The following is a 24264-nucleotide window of genomic DNA, read 5'->3' as shown; positions in this document are numbered from 1 at the left end:
AAAGAAAATCGTCGGGGAGGCGGGCTATCGCTAGAGCATTTCCTTCTAAAAAAGTTAGACCAGTGTCGATCGCGTGACCCCCTCGCATGACCGGAGAAAACTAATTAAGGAAGGCTTCACCATGGCCGGGCAGAGCAAAGCGGGTCGACGCACATCGTCCTGCCGGGTAGAGTCTTTCAATCGTATTTTTCTAGAGGTAGAGATAGAGATATATATTGTCGAAAATCGTCGGGTGTACCTATGATTTTTTTTTTTTTTTGAGAAACGGATGTACCTATGAATGTTTGTTAGAGGGCGAAGACGCTGTTTATTCGTGACTTGGGCCAAACAAGGTCTCTTTCCCTCATCCTTGTCTGGCTCGATATTTTTGTGAGCTCTAATTTTTTTGGAACAACTTATCAACATAAGTTATGCACATAAATTATGTGCATAGCGTTTTACTGAACAACTTATCATCATAATTTTTTACTTTTCTTTTTTAGAAAAAAATCCACAACTTTATTTTTTTTTAAATTACACATGCGCGGTGCGAGAGTGTTCGTTTGGTCGGACCGTTTGCTGGATTGAAAAACGAGTGAACGCTGTTGAAAATAAAATTAGGAAGAGATGCGCTGCTTGTCTCTATATGGGCCACGTGGTACAGGCCCAAACGTTAAGGACCGCCAACAGTGCACAAAGCCTACCTATAAGCCTGGCTTTTCCTATAAAAAAAAAACCTATAAGCCCGGCTACGGTTGCTCTCTTCGTTTTCGTTTTCGTTTCCTCCTTCCCCCACCCAAACCCCGACCGCCGCCATGGTAAGCTCCCCGACCCTTCTCCGCGCCGCCTCAGAGAATCTGAGACCTCTCCTTGCCCCTAGCTGGCTCCCGATCTGTCTCAGTCTTCCCCGCTCTTCCCATTTACGCATCATTTTTTAGCGATTCTGTTATTTCTACACATTTCGTGCTGATCCCCCCCCCCCCCCAGTTTTGTTGCAGCCGCAGGGAGACCACATCGAGCTGCACCAGAAGTGCCATGGCCGGCGCCTGGACCACGACGAGCGCAAGAGGAAGCGCGAGGTGCACCGGCGCTCGCAGGATGCCCGGAAGGTGCGGTCCTGTCTGATAAGTTTATCCCCTTTTGGTTTTGCTGTACATGTACATGTGCCCCTGTTGCTGATGATGCGTGCCTTTGTGCCTGTTGTAGTTGCTTGGTGCTAAGGGCAAGAGGTTCGCCAAGAAACGCTATGCTGAGAAGGCGCAGATGAAGAAGACGTAAGTGCTTGTTTGCTCCTCCTATTTATGTGTGTTGATACTTATGTAATACAAGAGAGAATGAGAGACATACCTGAACAGAATCGGCTATGGTCAAGCTCACAATTGCCTCCAAGGTCTGTCAATGCCCCTGGGAGTCTGTTTATCAAATCTGACTCCAACTTTTGACTTTTGAGGATCCATTTTTCTGCAAAAGGAAGCCTCACTTCACCCCTGTGAACCATAATCAGGGTTCTGCAGATTGAAAAGGGGATAATAAGCCTAGACCATAAGTAAGTAAAAGGGCGGAATGACAGCAGTGAGAGATTATCTAAAAACAAATGGCGGTGATAAATTATTTAGACATGTAACTGAGCAACTTTCAGTCATAGGTTCCCACTTGTCAGACTAACAAGCATGAACTCAACCTAGACAGGCCCATGGTCTTTGTTCAATCAGGAAAACTATACAGCCACAGATGGAGTACACAACTCAAGTGCCAAATATCAATTCAGCACCAAGCCAGACGTATCATTTGCACAAAAATGTAGTTGAAGGCAATTATACAGTGAATATAAGTTATCCTGTAGAAATGGTGATACCTCCTTGACCTTGGATGATGCTATGTACATGTACAAATCCCACAAGCCACAAATGATAAGTTGCTGACTATCTCCTTATCTGTTCAAGACCAAACAGTATACTTCACCTTAAAATTATGATTCTATTTTAGTGCAGTTTATCATGCCTAATAATTAAGGATAAGGCTGCATAGAAATTCACTTCCCTAGACCCCATCTTGTGTGGGAGATTTCAACACTGGGTGTACCATTTTATTTAGTGCAGTGAAATTAAAATGTATCACAAAATTTCAATTGTTGTCTATCAAGACTGACTTTGACTTGAAACGATAACTCTCTTTTAGAGCAACACAATTAAAAAATCTCACAAAATCTTGAATGGAACATGCTATCCACATCACAAGTTAACATGGGATCGATGGAACATAAAGCTGCTATAATATAGGCTCACCATGAGGAATTTGTGGAGGTTGGCTATAATATAGGCTCACCATGATTTTTTGGCTCCTTTAGACGACAGATGATCCGGTGTACCTTTGACTACCGGATATTGTTCTTGTTGAACGACACATGCTGAACACAAAGATGATGTGCTTGATTTTTCCTCCTGAAGCTGCTGAAATATCTGCCAGCACATTAAGAAATTTCATATCCAAACAGATGCTTTTATACACCATCAAGAGTAGATTTGAGCGAGGACCGCACGTAGTGCGGTTGGCAACGACGCCAGGTGCGCGTCCACGCCCGCCTGCGTTCGAGTCTCAGCTCACGCAGGTGCTCACCGGGGCTTTGTTCCCATTTTTCAACAGTCTCCGCTTGGACCGGTGCCTCTCACGCGTGATGCCTACGAAATCAGGGGATTTCGGTGATCTCAACAAGGACGCGGTCTTCAGATCTGAGTGTAGTTGTAGGTTTGTTTGTACACGGGTGGTGTGAGTTGTGTGCGTGTGTTGTGTAAGCGTGCGTGTGTACGAACAGATACTGCAGCTGTACCCAGATGAGAGGCAATCAAAAAAAAAAAGAGTAGATTTGAGCAACTTAAGTTGGTGCATGGGTACTTCGAGTAGATGATGTGAGCTAATAAATTTATTTACCAAGTCGGCTGGTTTATCATACCCTGAGTAGGGGTTGTGAGCATGAAAAATTGTGGGCGTCACAGTTTCAAGCCTTACTTTTTGGCTGCAATTGTATTTACGTGGGGCTCTGCTTGAATTGGTTCTTTTGCAGCCTGAAAATGCACGATGAATCAACTTCACGACAGAAGGTCGATGATGATGTTCAAGAGGGTGCTCTTCCTCCGTATCTACTGGACCGTGATCAGACACAGCGTGCCAAGGTGAATTACTGTTCTTGGCTTCTCTCCAGCTAATTGTGATACATCAGCATTTTGTGGCATTGATGACTGAGGTCTGGTGAAATGTAGGTTCTCAGCAACACAATCAAGCAAAAGAGGAAGGAAAAGGCTGGCAAATGGGATGTTCCTCTGCCAAAGGTGATTCTCAACACAAGAATCCCATTTCTGGTTGCTTCAATGAGTTATTTTCTACTCACACAATTTTTGCCCTTTCAGGGGAGATCTGTAGCTGAAGAAGAAATGTTCAAGGTTCTACGAACTGGCAAGCGAAAAAGTAAGTGATGATGCAATCTGTTAATGAATGTGGAATTTGGGTGCCGTTAAAAGGTTTTATGTGGCATGCTACTTATCTGTATATGCTTTGTGGAACTGTGATGCGCTACATGAGAAGTTGACAACTGATTTGAGCAACCAATGTGTTCCATCTGTTAAGAGTTCATAAACGTTTCGTAAGAGAGGACAGAAGATTTTCCTTTGGTCTGAATAATTTAGCCGATCTTCTTTTCCTTATGCAGACAAACAGTGGAAGAGAATGGTTACTAAAGCCACGTTTGTTGGAGCTGGATTTACAAGGAAACCACCAAAGTATGAACGTTTCATTCGGCCAACTGGTCTGCGTTTCACCAAAGCTCACGTGACACCCAGAACTGAAGTGCACTTTCAACCTTGACATAATTTCTGTGAAGAAAAACCCGAATGGTCCAATGTACACTTCTCTTGGTGTTATGACAAGGGGAACAATCATTGAGGTATGCCATGCATCTTTACTAGTTATTGTAGTCAATACTCTGTGTAGCTGACTAGTGATTATATTAGGTGCCGCCATTATTCACTGTGATTCTCTCTTTATATCCCCTCTCTCCAAAATTGCTGCTTACAATGGTCTTCTTTCAGGTAAATGTCAGTGAGCTTGGTCTGGTAACTCCCGCCGGAAAAGTTCTTTGGGGTGAGAAATCTGTCGAGTTTGTGCTCCTTTTGCCTAACCTATTACCTACCTGGGACCATTATCGATAAACCAAACTTTTTGTGTTGCAGGGAAATATGCTCAAGTTACAAACAACCCGGAGAATGATGGATGTATCAATGCTGTTTTGCTAGTGTAGAGCCAACAACAACAACAACGTAGCCTTTCAGTCCCAAACAAATTGAGGTAGGCAACAACATAGCCTTTCAGTCCCAAACAAATTGGGGTAGGCTAGAGTTGAAATCCACCAAAAGCTCCAAGTCACGGTTCAGGCACTTCAATAGCTGCTTTCTAAGTACTCCTATTCAAACATAGATCTCTAGTTATATCCCAAGCTTTCAAATATTTTTTTATTGCATCCTCCATGTCAATTTCGGTCTTCTTATACCTCTTCTCATATTATTACCTTGGGTTAGGATTTCACGATGCACTGGTGCCTCTAGAGGTCTCCTTTGGACATGACCAAACCACATCAACCGATGTTGAACAAGCTTTTCTTCAATTGGTGCTACCTCTAGACGATCACGTATATCATCGTTCCGAACTCGGTCCATTCTTGTGTGATCGTAAATCCATCGTAACATACGTATTTCTGTAACACTCACTTGTTGAACATGTCGAATCTTTGTAGGTCAACATTCTGTTCCATACAACATAGCTGGTCTAATCGTCGTTTTATAGAATTTGCCTTTTAGCTTTTGTGGTATCTTCCACTTTGCTTTGATTCTATGGCTAATGTCCACATCAATATCTCAATCCCTCTGTAGCATCGATCCTAGATACTGAAAGGTATCCTTCTTAGGCACTACTTGATCTTCTAAACTCACATCTCCCTCCTCTTGTATAACTTCGTTAAAGTCGCATATCATTTATTGGGTTTTAGTTCTGCTCAATATAGAACCTTTAGACTCAAGCTCTGATAAAGATGCTCTTTTTTGACTGGTCTCATGGCTAATCCCAGTAGTATAGTATGTTGTGCACCATGGGCATAAGAAGCATTCTGTTTTCTTGCTGTATGCGACAAATGACTACCCTATTATAGCCTGCTACAAAGCTGAGGAATAGTACAAATTTGCAGTAATTTCTTTCGCTACATGGTTTTCATTGCCAACCTTACACCTCTTCGTTGAATCGCCCTCGATACATTTGGCTGTTACGTAAGTGTCAGATACTATCTAAAAAATGACGATCATTCTGTCCCGTGCCACGGATGTTTCAATTAAACATACTTTGGATTTGAAGGTTTCTATCTCGTCTGTAAACCTTTGGAGCAAATCGCTGCTTCCTTGAGCATCTTTAATCAAATCAATGCTTCGGCGAACATAAGGATGATGTGCACGTGGATGTCTACATTGTACCGTGTAATTTTAAAAAATATACCGTGTAATTCTAAAAAAAAAGTCAGAAATGAAATCCCACCATGGGAAGAGAAGACGAACATAGTCACGTATCATCTCTTGATTGATAATTCCATCAGGATGTGCGTCCAAGGCAACTAACACTCCTGTGGCATATTGTAAATTTTAACCAAAATACTTAAGTTAATGCATATATATAGGGATTCGAAATACATCTGATACACGGAATCTGCCTGGCTCATCATCAGGAAAACAGCAAGTTAGAATACATGCATGAAACAAAGCTGACTCTTCAGCATTCGCCTACCTGGTGCTAACCAAGCTTTTGCCTCATTTGATGGCAAAGGTGCTAACCAAAGTAAAGGTAATGATTTGGTCTAAAATCGTTTTTGTTTTTGTTTGGCTTCTTGTTTGGGCCTACATGGTTTGGGTCGGAATGGACTGGGGAGTCTAATGGGCTAGTTTGGTTCGGGGCAGTAGCTATGATGGTCTAGTTGGGGGAGTCTAATGCTTTTCATATTGGTTTGGTCCAAAGGACGACTTTGCGCAAGTTCAATAGAATCTTCTCTAAGTTTTTGTCTCGTTTTTGATGATGTAGATAACCATAACGTTGAGAGAGACGGGCGTGGACAAAATTGAAACCTTCGTGCAAAAAGAAGGGGGCCGAATAAAGCGGCTCTTGTTTATACGTGTATATAAGCGCTAAGTCCATTGTTCTCTCTTGTTCGCTGAATAAATCAACTCTTAGAGATGTTTCAAGTTAAATCCTTTTATTAAATTTAACTATTTTTCTAATACAAAAGAGGAGCACCAATACGTATAATAATACTCCATTCATTCTAAATTATAAATCGTTTTAATTTTTTTTTTTACAACCATGTGTACGGTGTACGTTGTTCGCAATTTGGTGCGTCGTCTTCTCTGCAGCTAGCATCAGCCCAGCAGAGCCGTCCCGGCCTGCACGTGCGTGAATGAGCGTCATCACTCATCAGTGTGAAAAAATGGCCTTCTGAGGAAGTCGGTCAAAAAAAAAAAAAAGGATGGAGAGCGCATACGTGTACCACGCATGTCACGTTACATTACATGCATCCCCCGTGTAGACGTGTCAGTGTCACCAGCCGAAATCGTACGTCGTACGTACTTTCTCAGATCAGATTCATCAGTTTCAGACTAGCAGCGTTCACTTCCAAATCAAAAGTCAGCAGCCGACACGCCCAAAGTTCCTAGGGAAAACTAACCACAAGCACAACGCCTCGCCGCCCTAGTTGTACAACACAAGTTGAATTTCGTAACTTTAGATAGATATTGCAGATCGGCATAAAGTTATCTAGGAGCTTGTGCGGTTGATTTTCAGTCCGAGAGGATTAAATAAAAGAGATCAAGGGAGATTTTAACTTATTATAAGGGCAAAAAATTCTCCCCAACTCCCTCCAATCCTCTTAGATTATCCTCTAAGTTTAGAAATTAACCGAACAAGTCCTTATGGATGCTCCATATTATTTAGGAAAAAGTCTAAATTACTCCCCTCAAGTTTGGTATATGTCCAGAATACCCCTAAACTTACATTTGGTTCGATTTACTCCCTCCAGCTATTTCAGTTTGTTATTTTTGTTTTTCCAGTATTAGTTGCTAGGGAAACTAACCACAAGCACAACGCCGTGCCGCCCTACTTGTTGTACAACACAAGTTGAATTCCGTAACTTCAGATATTGGAGATCGGCATATAAAGTTTTCTATTGTGTGGTTAATTCTCAGTCCGAGAGGATTAAATAAAAGAGATTAAGGGAGATTTTAACTAATAAGGACAAGAAAATTCTCTTGAACTCCCACCAATCCTCTTAGATTATCCTCTAAGATTAGAAATTAACCGAACAAGTCCTTATGGATGCTAAAATTATTATTACATGCCCTAACCTATATAAAATAATGATAAACCCTTCACAATACTTTCTAAGTTAAATTTTACTAGTTTTGATCAAGTTTATAGAGAAATAAACAGATGTTAACATCATCAAACAAGATTCATTGGATATACACCATAAAATATATTTTGATAGTGGATCAATTTTTATATTGTAGATGCTAATATATTTCTCTCAATAAAAATTTAGACAGATTTAATTTAGAACGGAACTAAAACAACTTACAAATTAAGCCGGATGCAGTGTTTTCTACTATCCACTATAACCTTGTAACTTTTGAAGTGAAAAATTTACTTGTACGAGGAGAATCGGAAAGGACAAATCCTAAAAACAAAAAATTGAGCCGTACAAATTTTAGCCTGTATATCTAATTTAGACAGAGACAATGTTCATATGTGGGGTTAGTGATCGGGAGTCTTTCCAAATACAACATGGGTCCAAGTTTTTAAGCAGTAGCAATTTGACATATTTCAAGCAAAGGCACCTTAAATCCTATCCATATAAATTTTGGTCCACTTGAAATGTCATTCGTGGATAAGCAGTGGCTCCAGTAACACAAGGCTCCGTGCATGTATAAAAAAAAAGGGAAAGGAGCATTTTTTTTTATATTGACTCCATGCACATTTGGCCAGCTCAAACATGGCTCTCGAACCACAAGTTGGCCCCGTCGCCCTCCTGCTCACTGTCCTCGTCGCCGCGCCGCTCGCCTACTTCCTCCTCGTTGTCGTCGCCGGCGGCAAAAAGAAGCCCGCTAGTGCTGCTGCTCCCACGCCGCGCCGGGACGGCCGGAGGCTGCCGCTGCCGCCGTCGCCGCGGGGCTTCCCGCTGCTGGGCCACCTGCACCTGCTGGGCGCGCTGCCGCACCGCGCGCTGGCGTCCCTGGCGCGCGCGCACGGCCCGGTGCTGCTGCTCCGCCTGGGCCGCGTGCCCACCGTGGTCGTGTCCTCCGCGGCCGCCGCCGAGGAGGTGATGCGGGCGCGCGACCTGGCGTTCGCGAGCCGGCCCCGGAGCGCCATGGCCGAGCGCCTCCTCTACGGCCGCGACGTCGCGTTCGCGCCCTACGGCGAGTACTGGCGCCAGGCGCGCCGCGTCTGCGTCGTCCACCTCCTCAGCGCGCGCCGCGTCGGGTCCTTCTCCTTCTGCCGCATCCGGGAGCAGGAGGCCACCGTGCTGGCCGCCCGCGTCGCCGCCCGGGCCAGCGCCGGCGCCGGAGGCGCGGCCGTCGACCTCAGCGAGCTCCTCACTGAGTACGCCAACGCCGTCGTGTCGCGCGCCGCGTTCGGCGACGAGAGCGCGCGCGGGCTGTTCGACGAGTTTGACTCCGGCCGTCGGCAGAGGAAGGTGATCACCGACTTTCAGAAGCTCATCGGGACGGTGCCGGTCGGGGAGCTGCTGCCGTGGCTGGGCTGGGTGGACGCCATCACCGGGCTGGAGCGGAAGATCAGGCGGACGTTCGAGGCGCTCGACGGGCTGCTTGAGAAGGTGATTGATGACCACCGCCGGCGGCCTCGCGGAGACGGTGGTGACGGCGATGGCCGGGACTTCGTGGACGTGTTGCTGGACGTCCACAAGAACGACAAAGAGCACGGCATCCAACTGGAGACCAACGAAATCAAGGCCATCATCTTGGTAAATTACTAAATCTCCATGAATCCATATAATATATTGTTACAATATTCGTGGTTGCTCATTAAAATTTTAAATACAGTATTCAGTTTTATATCCCGAAATCTTTTTCGTGTATCGTGCCATGCACGGTCGTCGTCGTCACTTGGCAGGACATGTTCGCGGCAGGCACGGACACGACAGCCACGGCGATGGAATGGGCCATGGCGGAGCTCGTCACCCACCCGCGCGCCATGCGGAGAGCGCAGGACGAGGTCCGCGCGGCGGCGGCCGGCTCAACCGGAGTCAACGAGGACCACGTCGCGCAGCTGGACTACCTCAAGGCCGTGGTGAAGGAGACGCTCCGGCTGCACGCGCCGGTGCCGCTGCTGGTGCCCCGGGAGCCGCCGGCGGACGCCGAGATCCTGGGGTACCACGTCCCGGCGCGCACGCGCGTGCTGGTCAACGCCTGGGCCATCGGCCGGGACCCCGCGACGTGGGAGCGCGCCGAGGAGTTCGTGCCGGAGAGATTCTTGGGTGGCGCCGCCGCCGCGTCCGTCGACTTCAGGGGGCAGCACTTCGAGCTGCTGCCGTTCGGCGCCGGCAGGAGGATGTGCCCCGGGATCGGGTTCGCGGAGGCAAGCGCCGAGATGGCGCTGGCGAGCTTGCTGTATCATTTTGACTGGGAGGCGGCCTGCGGCGGCGGGCAAGGGAGACGGAACCGGGAAGGGACGCCGACGCCGTCGTTGGACATGACCGAGGTGAACGGGCTAGCCGTGCATATCAAGTCCGGTCTGCCGCTTCTAGCTAAGCCGTGGGTCCCTTAAACTGTTGTCATTGTCATTATCACTGGTGGTTGCATGCTGTTTGCACCTGAATGAGCTCGCGTCATGGTGTGCGAGGCAATCGTGTTTCTCAGCTCATCGAGCAATAAATGGTCATTTCCCATTCCTTAGACATATTGTTCTATGTTATATGTTTTGGTGCTCCCATGTTTTTTTTCCTCACTAGCAAAATTGCTCGTGCGTTACGACAGGTCAAAGAAAAACATATACTAACTTTTATTTACTGAAGATTTAGATGTAAAAGAAATGATTGTTTATGTCAAAAGATCAAATTTTTTTAGTGTGCGGAACACCTATGGCAGTTGTCGTTCGTCTCTTCCACCTCGTCGACCTACTACTCAACATCGCTACTATCTCCTCTAGCTCGCCATGCAAGGTACAACGTTTTCCTCCGTACCTTCTGAAGTGTGCACTCCCACCACGTCATAGCGTTGCTACTTCAGCGTAATGCGCGATGCAGGACAGGTGCTGCATGGTCAGAACGACAGCATCGCGCCTAGTGCACCGCTGACGAGTCAGCGTCCCAGATAGAGCCTCATCGTAGGCGCTGGACCCAACGGGACGCTTCACATGTAACAGGACCAATGAGCTTGCAGAGATTGGAGAACCCTAGTTGCCGAGCTTGGCTCCGCACCATCGCTCCATGGCATCGCACTCCGTGAACACCACACAATCACCTCGCCGTTGTGGCCTTCGAGCCATGGAATCCTGATCTTCCTATCAATGCATGTTTTCTGATGCTGATGCAATGAGGTGCTTCTGCGCGGTGGCGGCAAGACCAAGCGTAGGGCCAAGCCATGCATCCAGAGACACAAGTTTTGTAAGTGGCTGATGCGGTGTCATGTGGGCCACCTATAGGGGTATTAAGCCCGCTTGCATCACTATTTGCAGGGAGACAGACCTGTGACCTGTGGTGGGGTGGCCTCGAGTGCTCCGTGCTCCTTTGTTGTATATCATTTGTACGTTTTTTCCTTTTAAACTTTAACTCAGTCAATATGCATCTATTGTACATGAATTTTTTATCATAGATCCTACATATCAATAAAAAGATTACCATAAAAATTTCACTGCAAAAGGACTATGGAAACATCCTTTATCAGTTTACGAAAGAAAACATAGATCTATAGCTACACCAAATATTTTATAGTAAAGTGTAGACCTAGTCAAGAGGAATTCAAAAAATTAGTTTTGCTATCTTATGATTTTTCTACGATTTTACACATAATTTACAATTTGATGTTTTACCAGAAAAAGGGGAAAACGAAAAGGGACGGCTCGGGCCAGTCCAGTGGCGCAAAAGGCCCACGCGGTGGATTCTAGCCCAGTAGCAGGAGGCTAAACGTTTTCAATTTAGATCCTCCCACCTTTTCTTTTTCTCTCGCACTTATCCAACTGGAACCCTTCCTTCTCTTGTATTTCTTTTTCTCATCCTCTTCCCCAAACCACCGAACAGACACGCCTGATCTCCGGTCGATCCATGTCGGCGGTGATCTAGCAGGTACCACTGAGAGCCATCGGACTGGGCATGGAGATACCAGAGCTCGTGGCAAAGGGGGAGACCAGGTCGGAGCAGATGAGCGGGGGAGCGTCCAAGCTGCGCGGATGAGGAGGCGAGCCGGAAGAAAGCAAGTGAGTGGGTCAGACGGTTGGGCCATATTGAATGGGCCAGATCAAAATAGGTGGAGAGAAATTTTTATCTTTTTAATATTAGGTAGGTATGGGTATCCATATAGATGTTTCTCGAAAACAAATATTAGGTATATATAAGATTTTTCGCATAAGTGCTTAAACATGTTTTCATTAATAGAGCAATAGGACCAGCTCCCGTTGTTCCTTCTTTATGGAACAATTTTTTTTAGCCGTAGCTTTACTGGTTTGAAAAACGTTTGCGAAAACAACTGTACTAGGTTTTTTTAGAGGTAGCTTAACGTACCTCTTCAAAGTATTCAGACGTGATACAAACTGTTAGACATACCAGAAGGGCCTTTTGTCGGAATGGCTAATGACGAGGACTCAAGGAGCATAATGCGTTTGCTGAGCAGCTTCTCTCAGGTAGTAGTAGTAGGACAACTTATCCCTTGCTGAGCATTTGAAATCCAGGCAGGCGGCACTTTGGTTTTGCCGGCGCTTGATTGAAAGTTCAATGCCACACCATGCCTGACGGAGCGAGCGTTGGAGGAACCTCCCTGAAAGAAGCATCGAGTACTCCGTACAGCGGCGACAGCAGCGCAGAAACCCCAGAGCACGTTAACGATCTCCATCGTGGGGTTCGCATATGACAGCCGGCGCACCTTTTACAACACCAGTAGCCGAGCAGTAGCCCAAGCTGACCCTTTCTTCCTCGCCTCCGACCCCGACCCCGACCCCGGCGCGCCCACGCCACCGCCACCGCACCGTTGCCTCCGCACGCCTGCCCGCCTCCCCCCTCCTCTCCCAACTGCGCCCACACGCGACTTGATCGCTGTTGAAGGCGTAGATGGCAAGTACCGCTGCTGCGCCCGATCACGTGAAGCCGCCTCCGGCCGTGACTGAAACCCAACAACCCCTCGGCTCGGGGTCTGGCAGCACGGGTGAGATGGGGCACGGGAAGCGCCCACACCAGGTCGAACACGCGGGTCGTTCCGCCCGTCGCCGACCGAACGTGGAGGGTGGGGTATCGCAGACCTTCGCCGTACCCAAGCTCTTCATCCGTAGGCCTCCTCCTTCTCGGTAAGTCGGCTGTCCGCACCGCACCCCTTCAATCTCCTCTCCATCCATCTCACGGCCATTCCTGCTACGCTACAGCAGCTTGGCTACAGCGCTGACGACCCTGGCGGCGGATTCTTTTAGGGCGGAAGCGGACCCCAGCCCGCCATCGTCGGTCCTCAGCAGCGGCAACGGGGGCGTGGTGGGCGACGACGCTGCCCACCAGCTGGTGCCAGAGCCAGAAAGAACGGTCATCATCGACCTCGAGCTCGACCCTTCTTCTCAGTAAGTGTGCTGTCCGCTCCCCTTGATTTCATTCTCCTCGTCTCCCGTCGCCTTATTATCTCTGACTCTTCCCCACATACCACACCACAGGCTAGATTCAGCGCCCACGGATCATCCGGTGTCCGCGGCGGAGTCCAGCAGCCAGGCGGGCACCCCGGTTAACGTGGACGACGCTGCCCACCACCACCATCATCATCATGTGTTCACGTCAGCATTCGGTGCGAAGAAGCAGCCTCGCTACGCTGTCGACAAAGCCCTGCAGCTGCAGGCGGCGGCTACACAAGCCTTTTTGGTCGCGATCGCCAAGGAAGCTGAGCGGGCCGACGCGGCGGAGCAGCGGGCCGGCGAGATGGCTCAGCGGGCAGCCACGGCGGAGCAGCGGGCCGACGCGGCGGAGCAGCGGGCCCACCGCCTGGCGAGCGACATAGACCGCTGTCGCTCCGAAGCCCAGCGCATGGCGGATGAGCTCCAAAAGGCCGTGCACGAAGCCGAGGGCTGTGCAGGAATCTGAGCACTTCAGGTTCAATACGGAGACCAAAGCTTGACCGGCCGGGGAGCTCGAAAAGGACCGGGAAGAGAGCTTGAGCGAGAGAGCGCTCTTTCGCTCCGATAACCGCCACCACGCCGGGTTGTGCTCCAAATGGCCGCGGGGGAGCTTGAACACGCTCTCGCTTGGAACTATTGCTCATTAAAAATTCTGGAACTTCTCCGCTAGTAAAAAAATCTTCTTTCTCTGTGCTCTACTAGTAACCTTTATTATTTGGGGGTGTTTGATCCCGCTACTGAAATCAAGGAGATATATCGGGAGGATGTTGTATGGGGTGTTCGGATACTAATAAAAAATAATTACATAATCTGTCAGTACTCCACGAAACGGATTTTTTAAGCCTAATTAATCCGTCATTAACACATGGTTACTGTAGCAAACCATTATCAAATCATGGACTAATTAGGCTCAAAAGATCGTCTCGCAAATTTATCGTAAACTATATAATTAGTTTCGTAATTAGTCTATATTTAATACTCCATACATGTATTCAAACATTCAATAGGACAACGACTAAAATTTAGGAGGGCAACCAAACACCCCATTTGGTTGATGCTGAGGGAGGTGGTGTTTCTGATCTGCTACGTGTTTCTGTCAGGTATCAAGTCAGTTTGTCAGTTGAAATCGGAAACTACTATTCCTAGACTAGAGAGTATTTTAATTAGGAAGAGTTTAATTAGCTTTTGATCTAAGGTCTGGTTTAGTTTCAAAAATTTTCACCCCAAACTATTACATCGAATCTTACAGCATATGCATAGAGTATTAAATATAGACGAAAAAACTAATTGTACAGTTTGGTTGAAAATCGCGAGACGAATGTTTTAAGACTAATTAGTCCACAATTAGCCATAAGTGCTACAGTAACTAACATATGTTAATGATGGATTAATTAGGCTTAATAAATTCGTCCCGTAGTTTCCAAACGAGCTATGTAATTAGTTTTTTTTATTAGTATCCGAAAACCCCTTCCGACATCCCCGAAACATCCGATGTGACATCCAAATATTTTCATTTCGCGAACTAAACACACCCTAAATCGACACAAAAAAAAAATTAACCAGTACCACACTCAATAGACACGAATCTTGAGGCAAGATTGAGGACCGCACACGTCGCCTGAATGAATACTTGATTTCAGGTGACTGTTCCTTAGAAAAAGTGTATTTATATACTCCATTCCGTTTCTATCTAACTATTACTATTTTGGGGCTCCAATGAAGGGGCTAAGTCTCGCTAGACGCGCTAGAAAAAGATAAATTCTTACATCCGACCATCAAATCAAAACACCGTACCAATTGGTAACCATCAGATCTATTTTCTTTTCTAGAAAATTACTCGCCTGTGCCATTATAGATAATAAAAATATAGCCTAAATCTACGATTGCTAACCATAAGATCCATTTTATTTTTCTAAAAAATTACCCACTTGTGCCATTATATAGATAATAATAAATATAGCCCAAATCTACGTATGAGTAAAAACTTGAATTTTCCTATCGTAATTTAGATGGACTTATTACCATCACGTTTACTTGGTTGGCCACCCTAATACGCCATCAGAAACATCTGGCCATCAAATCAAAAGACCAAAGCAATCGATAACCATTATATCTATTTTCTTTTCTACAAAATTACCCACATGTGCCATTATATGTCTATCACTTCTCTTCTCTTCTCTACACCTAAAAAGACTCTAAGTAATCATCTACCGAGTGATACCAAAACCGTACACTACCATGTCACAAAGACTACCAAATATGTATACTCAGTCCACAAACTTATACATAGTCCATATCAAAGCCAATTCTGAGTTCGCGTGGGGGACGGTCGGTAGCCCCACGTCTCTTCTATCGACACAAAAAAATTAACCAGTACCACACTCAATAGACACGAATCTTGAAGCAAGATTGAGGACCACACACGTCGCCTGAATGAAAACTTGATTTCAGGTGACTGTTCCTTAGAAAAAGTGTATTTATATACTCCATTCCGTTTCTATCTAACTATTACTATTTTGGGGCTCCAATGAAGGGGCTAAGTCTCGCTAGACGCGCTAGAAAAAGATAAATACTATAAATTCTTACATCCGACCATCAAATCAAAACACCGTACCAATTGGTAACCATCAGATCTATTTTCTTTTCTAGAAAATTACTCGCCTGTGCCATTATATAGATAATAAAAAATATAGCCTAAATCTACGATTGCTAACCATAAGATCCATTTTATTTTTCTAAAAAATTACCCACTTGTGCCATTATATAGATAATAAATAAATATAGCCCAAATCTACGTACGAGTAAAAACTTGAATTTTCCTATCGTAATTTAGATGGACTTATTACCATCACGTTTACTTGGTTGGCCACCCTAATATGCCATCAGAAACATCTGGCCATCAAATCAAAAGACCAAAGCAATCGATAACCATTATATCTATTTTCTTTTCTACAAAATTACCCACATGTGCCATTATATGTCTATCACTTCTCTTCTCTTCTCTACACCTAAAAAGACTCTAAGTAATCATCTACCGAGTGATACCAAAACCGTACACTACCATGTCACAAAGACTACCAAATATGTATACTCAGTCCACAAACTTATACATAGTCCATATCAAAGCCAATTCTGAGTTCGCGTGGGGGACGGTCGGTAGCCCCACGTCTCTTCTCTGCACCGAAAAAGGCTCTGGAGGAATCGTCCACGGTAGAACTAACAACCTGTTCGGTTGGCTAGTTCATATCGTGCTGGTTCATGAAAAAGTATTGCTGGCTGGTTTGTATGAGAGAAAAATACTGTTCCGGCTGAAAATTTACGATCGTTTACGATAAGCCACAGCCAAACGAACGGGTTGTAAGTCTTTGGTAAAAATAAAAACCGTAAAAAGGAAACGTCCACTGTTACGCGTTACGCGGTACCGGAGGAAACCACTGGCCCCACCTCGTTCAAAGTATTCTCTTGCGCGCGCGCTCCGTAAAAAATCCGACTCTATTACTCTCGTGCGCGGGTCAGATAAAATTCTAGGAAAGCGCTGGACCCACCTCCCTCTGTTCCCGTTCTAAAGCACAGAAGTACCCACACCACGCACAGGCCACGACCAGCGTGGTTTCTGTGCGAACAAAACAGGCCACCTCGGCCCGTTCGTTGGGCTAAAAAAATACGGTTCCGACTGAATTATTATAAAAAAATACTGTTTCGGTAAAAAAAAGAAGCCGAACAAGTCAGCTTTTATGACCAGCCGAACTGATTTGGATGCGGCGTTTGATTGCTGAGGCTCTGCATGTCCAAGCTCCAAAGCCCTTTGCGTTGCGAGTTCATGGCCAAGCTATTTTTGGTCACGTCGCGTGGGCAGTAAGCTGACAATGTATAGGATACGCAGTGAGTGATTCGAGTCAATTCTGATGCAAACTTCACATTCGGTTGTCTCGCGGGAGGGGGTAAAGTATGTAGCACTCGAAGACCAAAAGAAACATCAAATGTACAAAAAGAAGTTTACAAACCGTGCCATACTCTATGCACGGGGAATAGGACTACAAAAGTAATAAGAATCTGTGCTTCGATGGACAATTGCTGATGGTACTAAGCCGGCATATGTGGTGGAAATAAACAGAAATGTGCCGTAGTTTCCACCCCAAGCAATTGATCCCTGCGTACATATCCAAAAGCAGGTTTATAATCTGATGCTAAAAGTAAAGGAGGGTAACAAATAGAGTATTGTGAAGGTTTTTGGGGTGGGGGTGGGATGGGTATTGCTACTTGGTAACAAAAGGGCGGTGCAAGTCCATGGATCATGGAGGCAATGGAGTTGTATTTAGAGGGCACAAAACCTATGCGGCCTTTACTATATGATAATGGCGTCTAATACAGGAGCGCAGCTCCATTTGGACACCGGAAATTACTTTAGCTTTTAGTTAACCATATTTACGTGGGTTAGAAATGTGATGACGTGGTTCCAGGTTTCATAGCATTCGCACGTTTGGAGACTGAGAAGCTATTTCAATATTCGCAAGGCACGCCAAAAAATAGTAACCTGTCATCTTGTAGGATGAGGTATTCCTGGTAGCCCTATAGAACCAAATAGACTGTGAGGCCCTAGTGAAGATATCATACAACAGCTAAAACAGCTAGGCAATATGCAGCTAGTGAACATAGGAGTGAATGATAGGACACAGGAAACGCCCCTGTTCAGGAGGCCGTATCGTATCGTGGATTATTTACTGCTGGTTGGTTTGGTGTGAGAGAAAAACACTGTTCCCGGCTAGAAATTTACGATCGTTTACGGACAAACGAACAGGTATAGTCCACTGTTTAATAGCAGACGTCCGCACCTGTGCTGCGGTATCTGGGATTGCGATGCTGTTTGTCCATGGGCCGCGAAATAGTCTGATGGTTACTGCCTCATCCTTTGGCATAGAAATTAATCTGTTCAAAAGAACATTAAAAATTCAGGACCAGAATACAGCAGCAGGCAAGCAGAGAAATGCAAGGCTAAGCAGAGCAGCAGTTGAGGACCAGAATACGTCGTTTGCCATAGCACAATCTAACAGTTTACAAATTATACAGATATACAAATGTGAATGTAAACTCCACATGACACATGATAAGCTGCTACGATGGAATTATACAGATATTCCAGTGTGAAGCCTGATAGTGATCCATAATCACCACAGAAAAAGGTACTCCAGCAGGATGGAATGGTCCGAGTACTACATCAATTAAAATACACCATACAATCTGCCTCATTGACTGAAGCCCGATGGCAAGACCAGCATAAACACAATCATCATTTTCACACTGGAATGATAAAATCCACAAATTCTGACCAACCCTCAGATGACGAAATTCACAGAAGTTCATTAAGTGCACAGAAACAAATTTTGGCGTTGCCAAGGCACCTGAACATTTTCCAGTCATTTATCCTGAAATGTATGTCTAAGAACATGTCTTCGGTATGGGAAATATATCTATCAACTTCAATAAGGCACACATAAACATTGAATTGAACAACAAAGGTCATATTCATAATACGTAGGGCATGTGGCCACAACTGTGATGTGCCATCAATTAGTTTGTAGGCAAACATGGTAAACTTTCTTATTAAGGCCCTGTTCGCTTCTCTTATAATCCGTCTTTTTCAGCCGGAACAGTATTTTCCTCTCACAACAAATCAGCTGGAACAATATTTCGACTTGTTTTTTCAGCGAAGCGAACGGGGCCTAAGCAAAATATGGTCAGTACAGCGCCAAACGCCAGGAATCAGACGAATAGGAAGATGAAAAGAAACGGCAAAAGCAGCATAGTCACCGAAAAGGCGTGCAGGAGGACCATTTGTTGTTGTCCGAGTCACTGCGAAACACCACCTGGGCACCACAGCTGGAGGAGGAAAGGAATTAGGACTGCTGGAGAAAAAAAAAAAAACTGGGGCAAAAGGATCGCACTCACCCAAAGGACCGCCTTTTTGTAAAGAGTAAATAGGCTCTTGGCCATTACATTTCAAAAATGGAAGTGCACGGCTTGTATCCATAGTCCTGAAAAAAAAATCATCTTCTTTGAGGTTGTGCCATGCACAGATAAGCTGGTGGTGGTTTATATATGTATCCAGCATCACAACCTAGATGGATGGGTGAGGAAATAAAAAAATTCAGAGAAGCTGCACAAAAAGGCCGACAACCTGAAAAATCAAGGAAAGGGGACTTCTGGCTGCATCTTGAAGAGAAAAGTAAATTGATTGCAACTAAAAGTAGCAGCCATAAAATTCAACTGGAACTAAATGTGGAGGAGATAACTCGTAGGCTGCATAGGAGCAAGAATCAATAAATCACAGCATATAAATGTCTACATATTCCTTTTAGCTTAATTGTAGGTTTCCTTTTTTTTAGACAATGAGCCATATCTTTCTGTAGTGATGGAACGAATATGTGAACAAAGAGCAATAAGATATGTAGAGGCGTGTAACAAATGAATCTATCAGTTGAATCCCAAAGAAATAAGCACAAATGCTGAACATCACAAAGCAGTTGGAGAAAACATCACAAAGTAGAACCCAAGAAGGAGGCTTGAAAATTCATTTTGATCTGGAATCGAGCACACCAACATCAGTCTACTTGAACTTTTAGTGTATGGTAACACATACCAGGTACCAAAAAAAGATACTAACCAAACACTGAGCCCAAATTATTAGAGACCAAACCATGCTACTCCAACTATGACTACAGAATACAGATCATCAATTGAAACATAGCCACAAGTGTGTACTAACTCATTAAAAAATGAAAAGCACTCGGAGGGGGAAGAAGAAGGAGAGGAAGGGCAACCGGGCGCAAGCACCACCGGGGAGAGGAAGAGGCGATGCGCCGTCGCCATCCGGTGCATCCACGGCAAAGCCGGCCGCAGATCAGATAATGCAGCAGGTCCGGTCACCGAGCAGATCCTCCACCAGACTGCGCGCTCTGTGCCTCCCGCAGCGCCACCACGTCGGGAGAGGGAGAGAGAGAGAGGGGAGGTCGCAGCGGGGACGCGTGCAGCGGAGAGCCAGCGGCGGGGATTGGCGGGGCCAGCGTTGAGCCCTGGTGCGGGGTGGGGCGGCCGGAGGGCACAGCTGGGGCGGCGCTCCGGCGGGGCCACGGCGCAGGTGGCTGAGGTTTCAGGAGCGGTGGGCTTCGTCGGTGCAGTCGCCGCTGCCTTTTCTTTATGGGAAAATTGGTCTCATATATAGCATCAGTCTCCGGAAAATACCATCGAAACTTTATCGCTCCGAAAAATATCATCGAAAGAGTGCAACGTCACCTGGATTTAGCATTCCGTCACGTGTGGAGCAAGCGCCGTCGAGCTTCTCGTCCCTGCCGTCGAGCTGCTGTTGCACCTACGACGACGGCGACCTGCATGGCAGCGACGACGATGGCACGGCCCTCATCTCCATACCAGACGACGCTCTCTCGCCCGTCCTGGCCAGGCTCCCCAGCGCAGCCGACGTGGTACGCGCCGCCGCCACCTGCCGGCGCTGGGCCCGCGTCGTGGCCAAGGACGCCGCCGTGCTCTCAGGCGCCCTGCCTCTGCCGTCGTCCCTGCCCGGCCTCACCCTAGGCTGCTTCTACCAGGGGAGCGGCGGCACCAGGGTGCGCAGCAGGCGGCGGCCGGTCTCCTCCGACGCCGCGCAGACGACGCAGCCTTGCTTCGTCCTGACGACCGCTGCGGCGAGGCTGACCGGCCTGCGGTGCCCGTCCTGGACCGCGCTAGCCGATGCCGTGATGGGCGGCGATCGTGGCCGCGAGCTGCTGGAGCACGCCCGGCCCGTCGCGGCCTGCAACGGCTGGCTCGTGCTAGAGCTCCAGCAGGAACGGTACAGGGTGACGCTGTGCGTGTGCAACCCCGTGAGGGGGCACATGGCGGCCTTGCTCCCGCCTCTCGCCGGCGCGGACAACCCGGGGGACTACGCGTGCGCGCTCTACACCAGCCAGGACCGAGACCCGCCACGGCCATTGTCGGCTTTCTTCCGGCTGGTCATAGTCTACAACCGTCCCAGCTTCACGGTGATGCGGTCCTACTCGTCGGACACCCAGCGCTGGAACACGGAGGTTAGAAGGTCGGGCCCAAAGATGGCGAGCCATGAACCGCGCGAACTTGGCCAGAGCATCGTGATCGGCGGTGTGGCCTATTGGCATCTGAGACACACGGCGTTCGCGGTGCGGCTTGACACCCCGGAGCCTGCCGAGGTGCCCATGCCACGGACCGGCTTACGAAACTTACGCCCGGGCTTGGGAGCGCTCGGCTTGGATAAGGGAAGGAAAGAAGTACTACCTCAGCTGTTGGATGTCGACGATCAGATAATCAGCAAGCTCCCAGTGGCAGGCACAAGGGAATAACCTCCGATAAGTACCCTGTGTGAACTCCCTTGGTGGGCTTATCCTCCTGTCCTTGAAGCAGTAGATGCCCAAGTCACACCATTTCTGGTGGCGGTAGTTGAGGTACACCAAATTGGGAGCAAGCTTTGGAAACTTGTCAGTAGGAAGCATGACAGAATAAGTCTTACCAACGAATGCTGCATATTTGCCAATGCCGTTCAGTGGGATCAGCCGCCTCCCAATAACGTCCACCTCGAAGACCTCCATGCAGGAGCTAACACCATCCCGTGTGGTGAATAATTCTTCCGGCGGGTAGCGATCATGTGCAAGGTCAATGCAGGCCAAGAAGCGTACCATGAGCATCCTCCGGTGGTCTTCTTGGGACCGGACAAGGTAGGAGTTGTTGAATAATAAGGCATTTTCATATTTATTTTAATCCATAAAAATAACGCAATAAAAATGAGAGTGAAGTCATGAATAGAAAGACAGAGACAATTCATGACAAATGTTAACATGCTGATAAGACAAATTATGGAGCCAAAACATATGTGAAACATTGTTTTACATAGCTGAAGCATCACAGACATGATCATAAATATAAAAGATGTATTCTCAAATATCAAGATCATGATGATCACAAAATTAAAAGGAACCAGAAAACCAGTACTAGCATAATCATCCAAATCAACCAAACAGAGCATGCTGAATATGAAAGCAGTATTGCCTAGGAACATCATGATATTGATGATGAAACTCAGAAGAGGGTGAAGGAGATTATACCCTGTGGCGGAGCCGCTCGCACCAGGAAAAGCCATGATGGTGCTTTGTTGTTGTAGTCGTTCCGCTCGATGCAGTGCAGAAAAGGACGCCGTGAAGAGGCACCGCTACAGGTTCACCAGCGAGTAGTCGTGCCACCACCGACACTCCCCAAAAATGTAATCGCCCGTCTTCACCCGAGCAGGTGAAGCCCACGACGGAGACACGTTCCGGAGGCCTACTCTTCCATCTCTGGTGCTCGCCGGAGGTGGAACGAGAAGAACTTGCGCTGCTGGAAAGTGGTGTACTTCGCCAAGAGAGCTTAACCGAGAGGGGAGGATTTGTTTTATAGGCAGAGGCCAGAAGACGAGAAGCCGACGGCACCGAGGGGTCACACCTCCCTTCTGCGGTGGGAGAGACGGAGACGGAGAGCCAGAAGTCACGGGAGTTAACAGAAACTCCTCCAATCAATTCGTCACAGGAAACGGAGTTTCAAAAATAAAGGCCTCGCCCGCCCGTCCGCTCGCCGCCGCCCGCCTCGCCTCGCCACGCCACGCCCACGCCCACGGGCTCGGGCCGGGCGGCGGTGGCGGCGCGCGCGCGCGTGTGGCATCCAGGTGATTCACTTTTACTTCTCAAATAGATCGATCAATGATCATGTATTTAAGTAGAGTCGTCTCTCGATTAAATTCTCATATGGTATAAAAACCATTAATGTACATGTACGGACCATAGAGTTTAATAGAGATATTAAATAAATGGGCCAAGCCCATAATATCTAACAATCCCCACCAAACTCTAGGGTACGCAGTTTGAAGTTCTCAGAACCACATTCCTTTTATATACCAGTGTTTCGATGGAGACTGTTAAGTTGAACATCCATCTAGAAAGCTAGCTACACTCATCCACAACTGAACAATGGACAGAACCTTGAATTGACAGTTTTGTGTGAGATGAGTTTCACATAGCCTCTTAACTGATACTAGGCTGCCAAGTGCCTTCCCTTTGTTTTGAAGCATATAAGTCACACTTCGAGGCCTTTTCATGAGCATCTAGAGATTACCCACATCTCATAGATTGTGACTAGCAATCAAGCTCATATAGGTGTGTTCCTTATAGGATGTTCTGTAGGACAACATCCCCGCTATACCAAGCCGCTCGGATCACATTAAGAACTTAATCATCCTGCCTAACAGTATTGGAGAGACGGTGCATCTCCAACGAACTGAGCTATAATCTAAGGGGTCTCTCCCTCAGTCAATCAACAGCTTGTTTCGCCATCCTAATTCACGGGATCTCCGATCACATAGGATAGGTTACCACTGTTGATGGCTCTATGTGGGTCTCAAACCCAGTTCCCTCGACGCACCTTCTATCACATTGCGTGACAGACCCTTAGTGAATTGATCTGCCAGATTATTTGATGTATGGACATAGTCCAATGCAATTACTCCGGAGTTTCTCAGTTTTCTGACAGTCTTCAAACGTCTCTTCACATGCTTTGTGGACTTCATGTTATCCTTATAACTGTTTACCTTAGTGATCATAGTTTGATTATCACAGTTCATGGAAATTGCCGGGATTGGTTTCTCAACAATCGGCAAATCCATCAGGAGATCACGGAGCCACTCTACCTCAGCACTAGCGGTATCCAATGCGGTTAGTTCTGCTTCCATTGTAGACTTCGTTAAGATAGTCTACTTGCAAGACTTCCAAGAAACAGCACCACCTCCAAGTAGAAACACGTATCCACTCGTGGCATACAGCTGATCCGCATCAGAAATCCAATTAGCATCACAATAACCCTCTAGTACCCTCGGATACCCGGAAAAGTAAATGCTATAACTCATTGTCCCTTTCAAATAGCGCAACACTCTCTCAAGAGCATTCTAGTGAGTATCTCCCGGATTTGACACAAACCGGCTTAGTTTGCTTACAGCGAATGAGATATCAGGCCTGGTTGCGCTAGCTAGGTATATAAGAGAACCAATTATCTATGAATATCTCAATTGGTCTCTTGCAATTCTGTGATTCTTCCTCAAATGAACACTTGGATCGTACGGAGTAGGAGCAGGCGTACACTCACTGTACCCAAATCGGTTCAAGACCTTTTCCACATAGTGAGACTGCATAAGAGTTACCCCACCATTTCCTTCCTCCCTTGAAAGCTTAATGTTGAGAATAACATCAGCCTCTCCCAAGTCTTTCATCTCAAAGTTACTCGACAAAAAATCTTTTACTTCTTTAATCACATTTAGATTGTTGCCAAATATTAATATATCATCCA

The 24264-nt window shown here is 46.7% G+C and overlaps 3 protein-coding genes, 1 long non-coding RNA gene and 1 pseudogene across 6 annotated transcripts; 4 read left to right on the top strand and 1 right to left on the bottom strand.

Moving 5' to 3' along the window:
- Nucleotides 1-754: 754 nt before the first annotated feature.
- On the top strand, nt 755-4347 carry LOC136449374 (uncharacterized; annotated as a pseudogene).
- Nucleotides 4348-6500: 2153 nt separating this feature from the next.
- LOC136449368 (cytochrome P450 71A1-like) lies at nt 6501-9968 on the top strand. 2 transcript variants are annotated; one of them, XM_066449385.1, is made up of 2 exons: nt 6501-9040; nt 9120-9833. In XM_066449385.1, the coding sequence occupies exons 1-2, from the start codon at nt 8051-8053 to the stop codon at nt 9696-9698; spliced, it is 1569 nt and encodes a 522-aa protein (XP_066305482.1). In that variant the 5' UTR covers nt 6501-8050; the 3' UTR covers nt 9699-9833. The 2 variants fall into 2 exon arrangements, with proteins under 2 accessions (XP_066305482.1, XP_066305481.1); XM_066449384.1 differs by having other exon boundaries at nt 6503-9040; nt 9190-9968.
- Nucleotides 9969-12270: 2302 nt separating this feature from the next.
- Nucleotides 12271-13536, top strand: LOC136449372 (uncharacterized). The gene is made up of 3 exons (XM_066449391.1): nt 12271-12570; nt 12646-12831; nt 12922-13536. The coding sequence occupies exons 1-3, from the start codon at nt 12338-12340 to the stop codon at nt 13340-13342; spliced, it is 840 nt and encodes a 279-aa protein (XP_066305488.1). The 5' UTR covers nt 12271-12337; the 3' UTR covers nt 13343-13536.
- Nucleotides 13537-16814: 3278 nt separating this feature from the next.
- On the bottom strand, nt 16815-20050 carry LOC136449375 (uncharacterized). Of its 2 annotated transcripts, XR_010758018.1 has the most exons (4): nt 18823-20050; nt 18685-18753; nt 17709-17802; nt 16815-17026 (listed from the first exon to the last, which is right to left on the bottom strand). It is a non-coding gene; the product is annotated as an uncharacterized lncRNA (long non-coding RNA). The 2 variants fall into 2 exon arrangements; XR_010758019.1 differs by lacking the exons at nt 16815-17026; nt 17709-17802 and adding an exon at nt 17892-18596.
- Nucleotides 20051-20070: 20 nt separating this feature from the next.
- Nucleotides 20071-21242, top strand: LOC136451262 (uncharacterized). The gene is made up of 2 exons (XM_066451977.1): nt 20071-20082; nt 20154-21242. Exons 1-2 carry the CDS (start codon nt 20071-20073, stop codon nt 21240-21242), a joined length of 1101 nt encoding a protein of 366 aa, XP_066308074.1.
- The last annotated feature ends 3022 nt before the right edge of the window (nt 21243-24264 follow it).

This window comes from Miscanthus floridulus, chromosome 5 (assembly GCF_019320115.1).
Source record: "Miscanthus floridulus cultivar M001 chromosome 5, ASM1932011v1, whole genome shotgun sequence".
NCBI lineage: Eukaryota > Viridiplantae > Streptophyta > Magnoliopsida > Poales > Poaceae > Miscanthus > Miscanthus floridulus.
The sequence above is the reverse complement of the archived record's forward strand: the minus strand, read 5'-3'. Positions and strand labels throughout refer to the sequence as shown.

Coding starts and splice junctions, on each gene's coding strand:
- LOC136449368 (XM_066449384.1), top strand. CDS start 8,051: ATGGCTCTCGAACCACAAGTTGGCCCCGTCGCCCTCCTGCTCACTGTC. Junction 9,041..9,189: donor AAATCAAGGCCATCATCTTG/GTAAATTACTAA, acceptor GTCACTTGGCAG/GACATGTTCGCGGCAGGCAC.
- LOC136449372 (XM_066449391.1), top strand. CDS start 12,338: ATGGCAAGTACCGCTGCTGCGCCCGATCACGTGAAGCCGCCTCCGGCC. Junction 12,571..12,645: donor CGTAGGCCTCCTCCTTCTCG/GTAAGTCGGCTG, acceptor GCTACGCTACAG/CAGCTTGGCTACAGCGCTGA. Junction 12,832..12,921: donor GAGCTCGACCCTTCTTCTCA/GTAAGTGTGCTG, acceptor ACCACACCACAG/GCTAGATTCAGCGCCCACGG.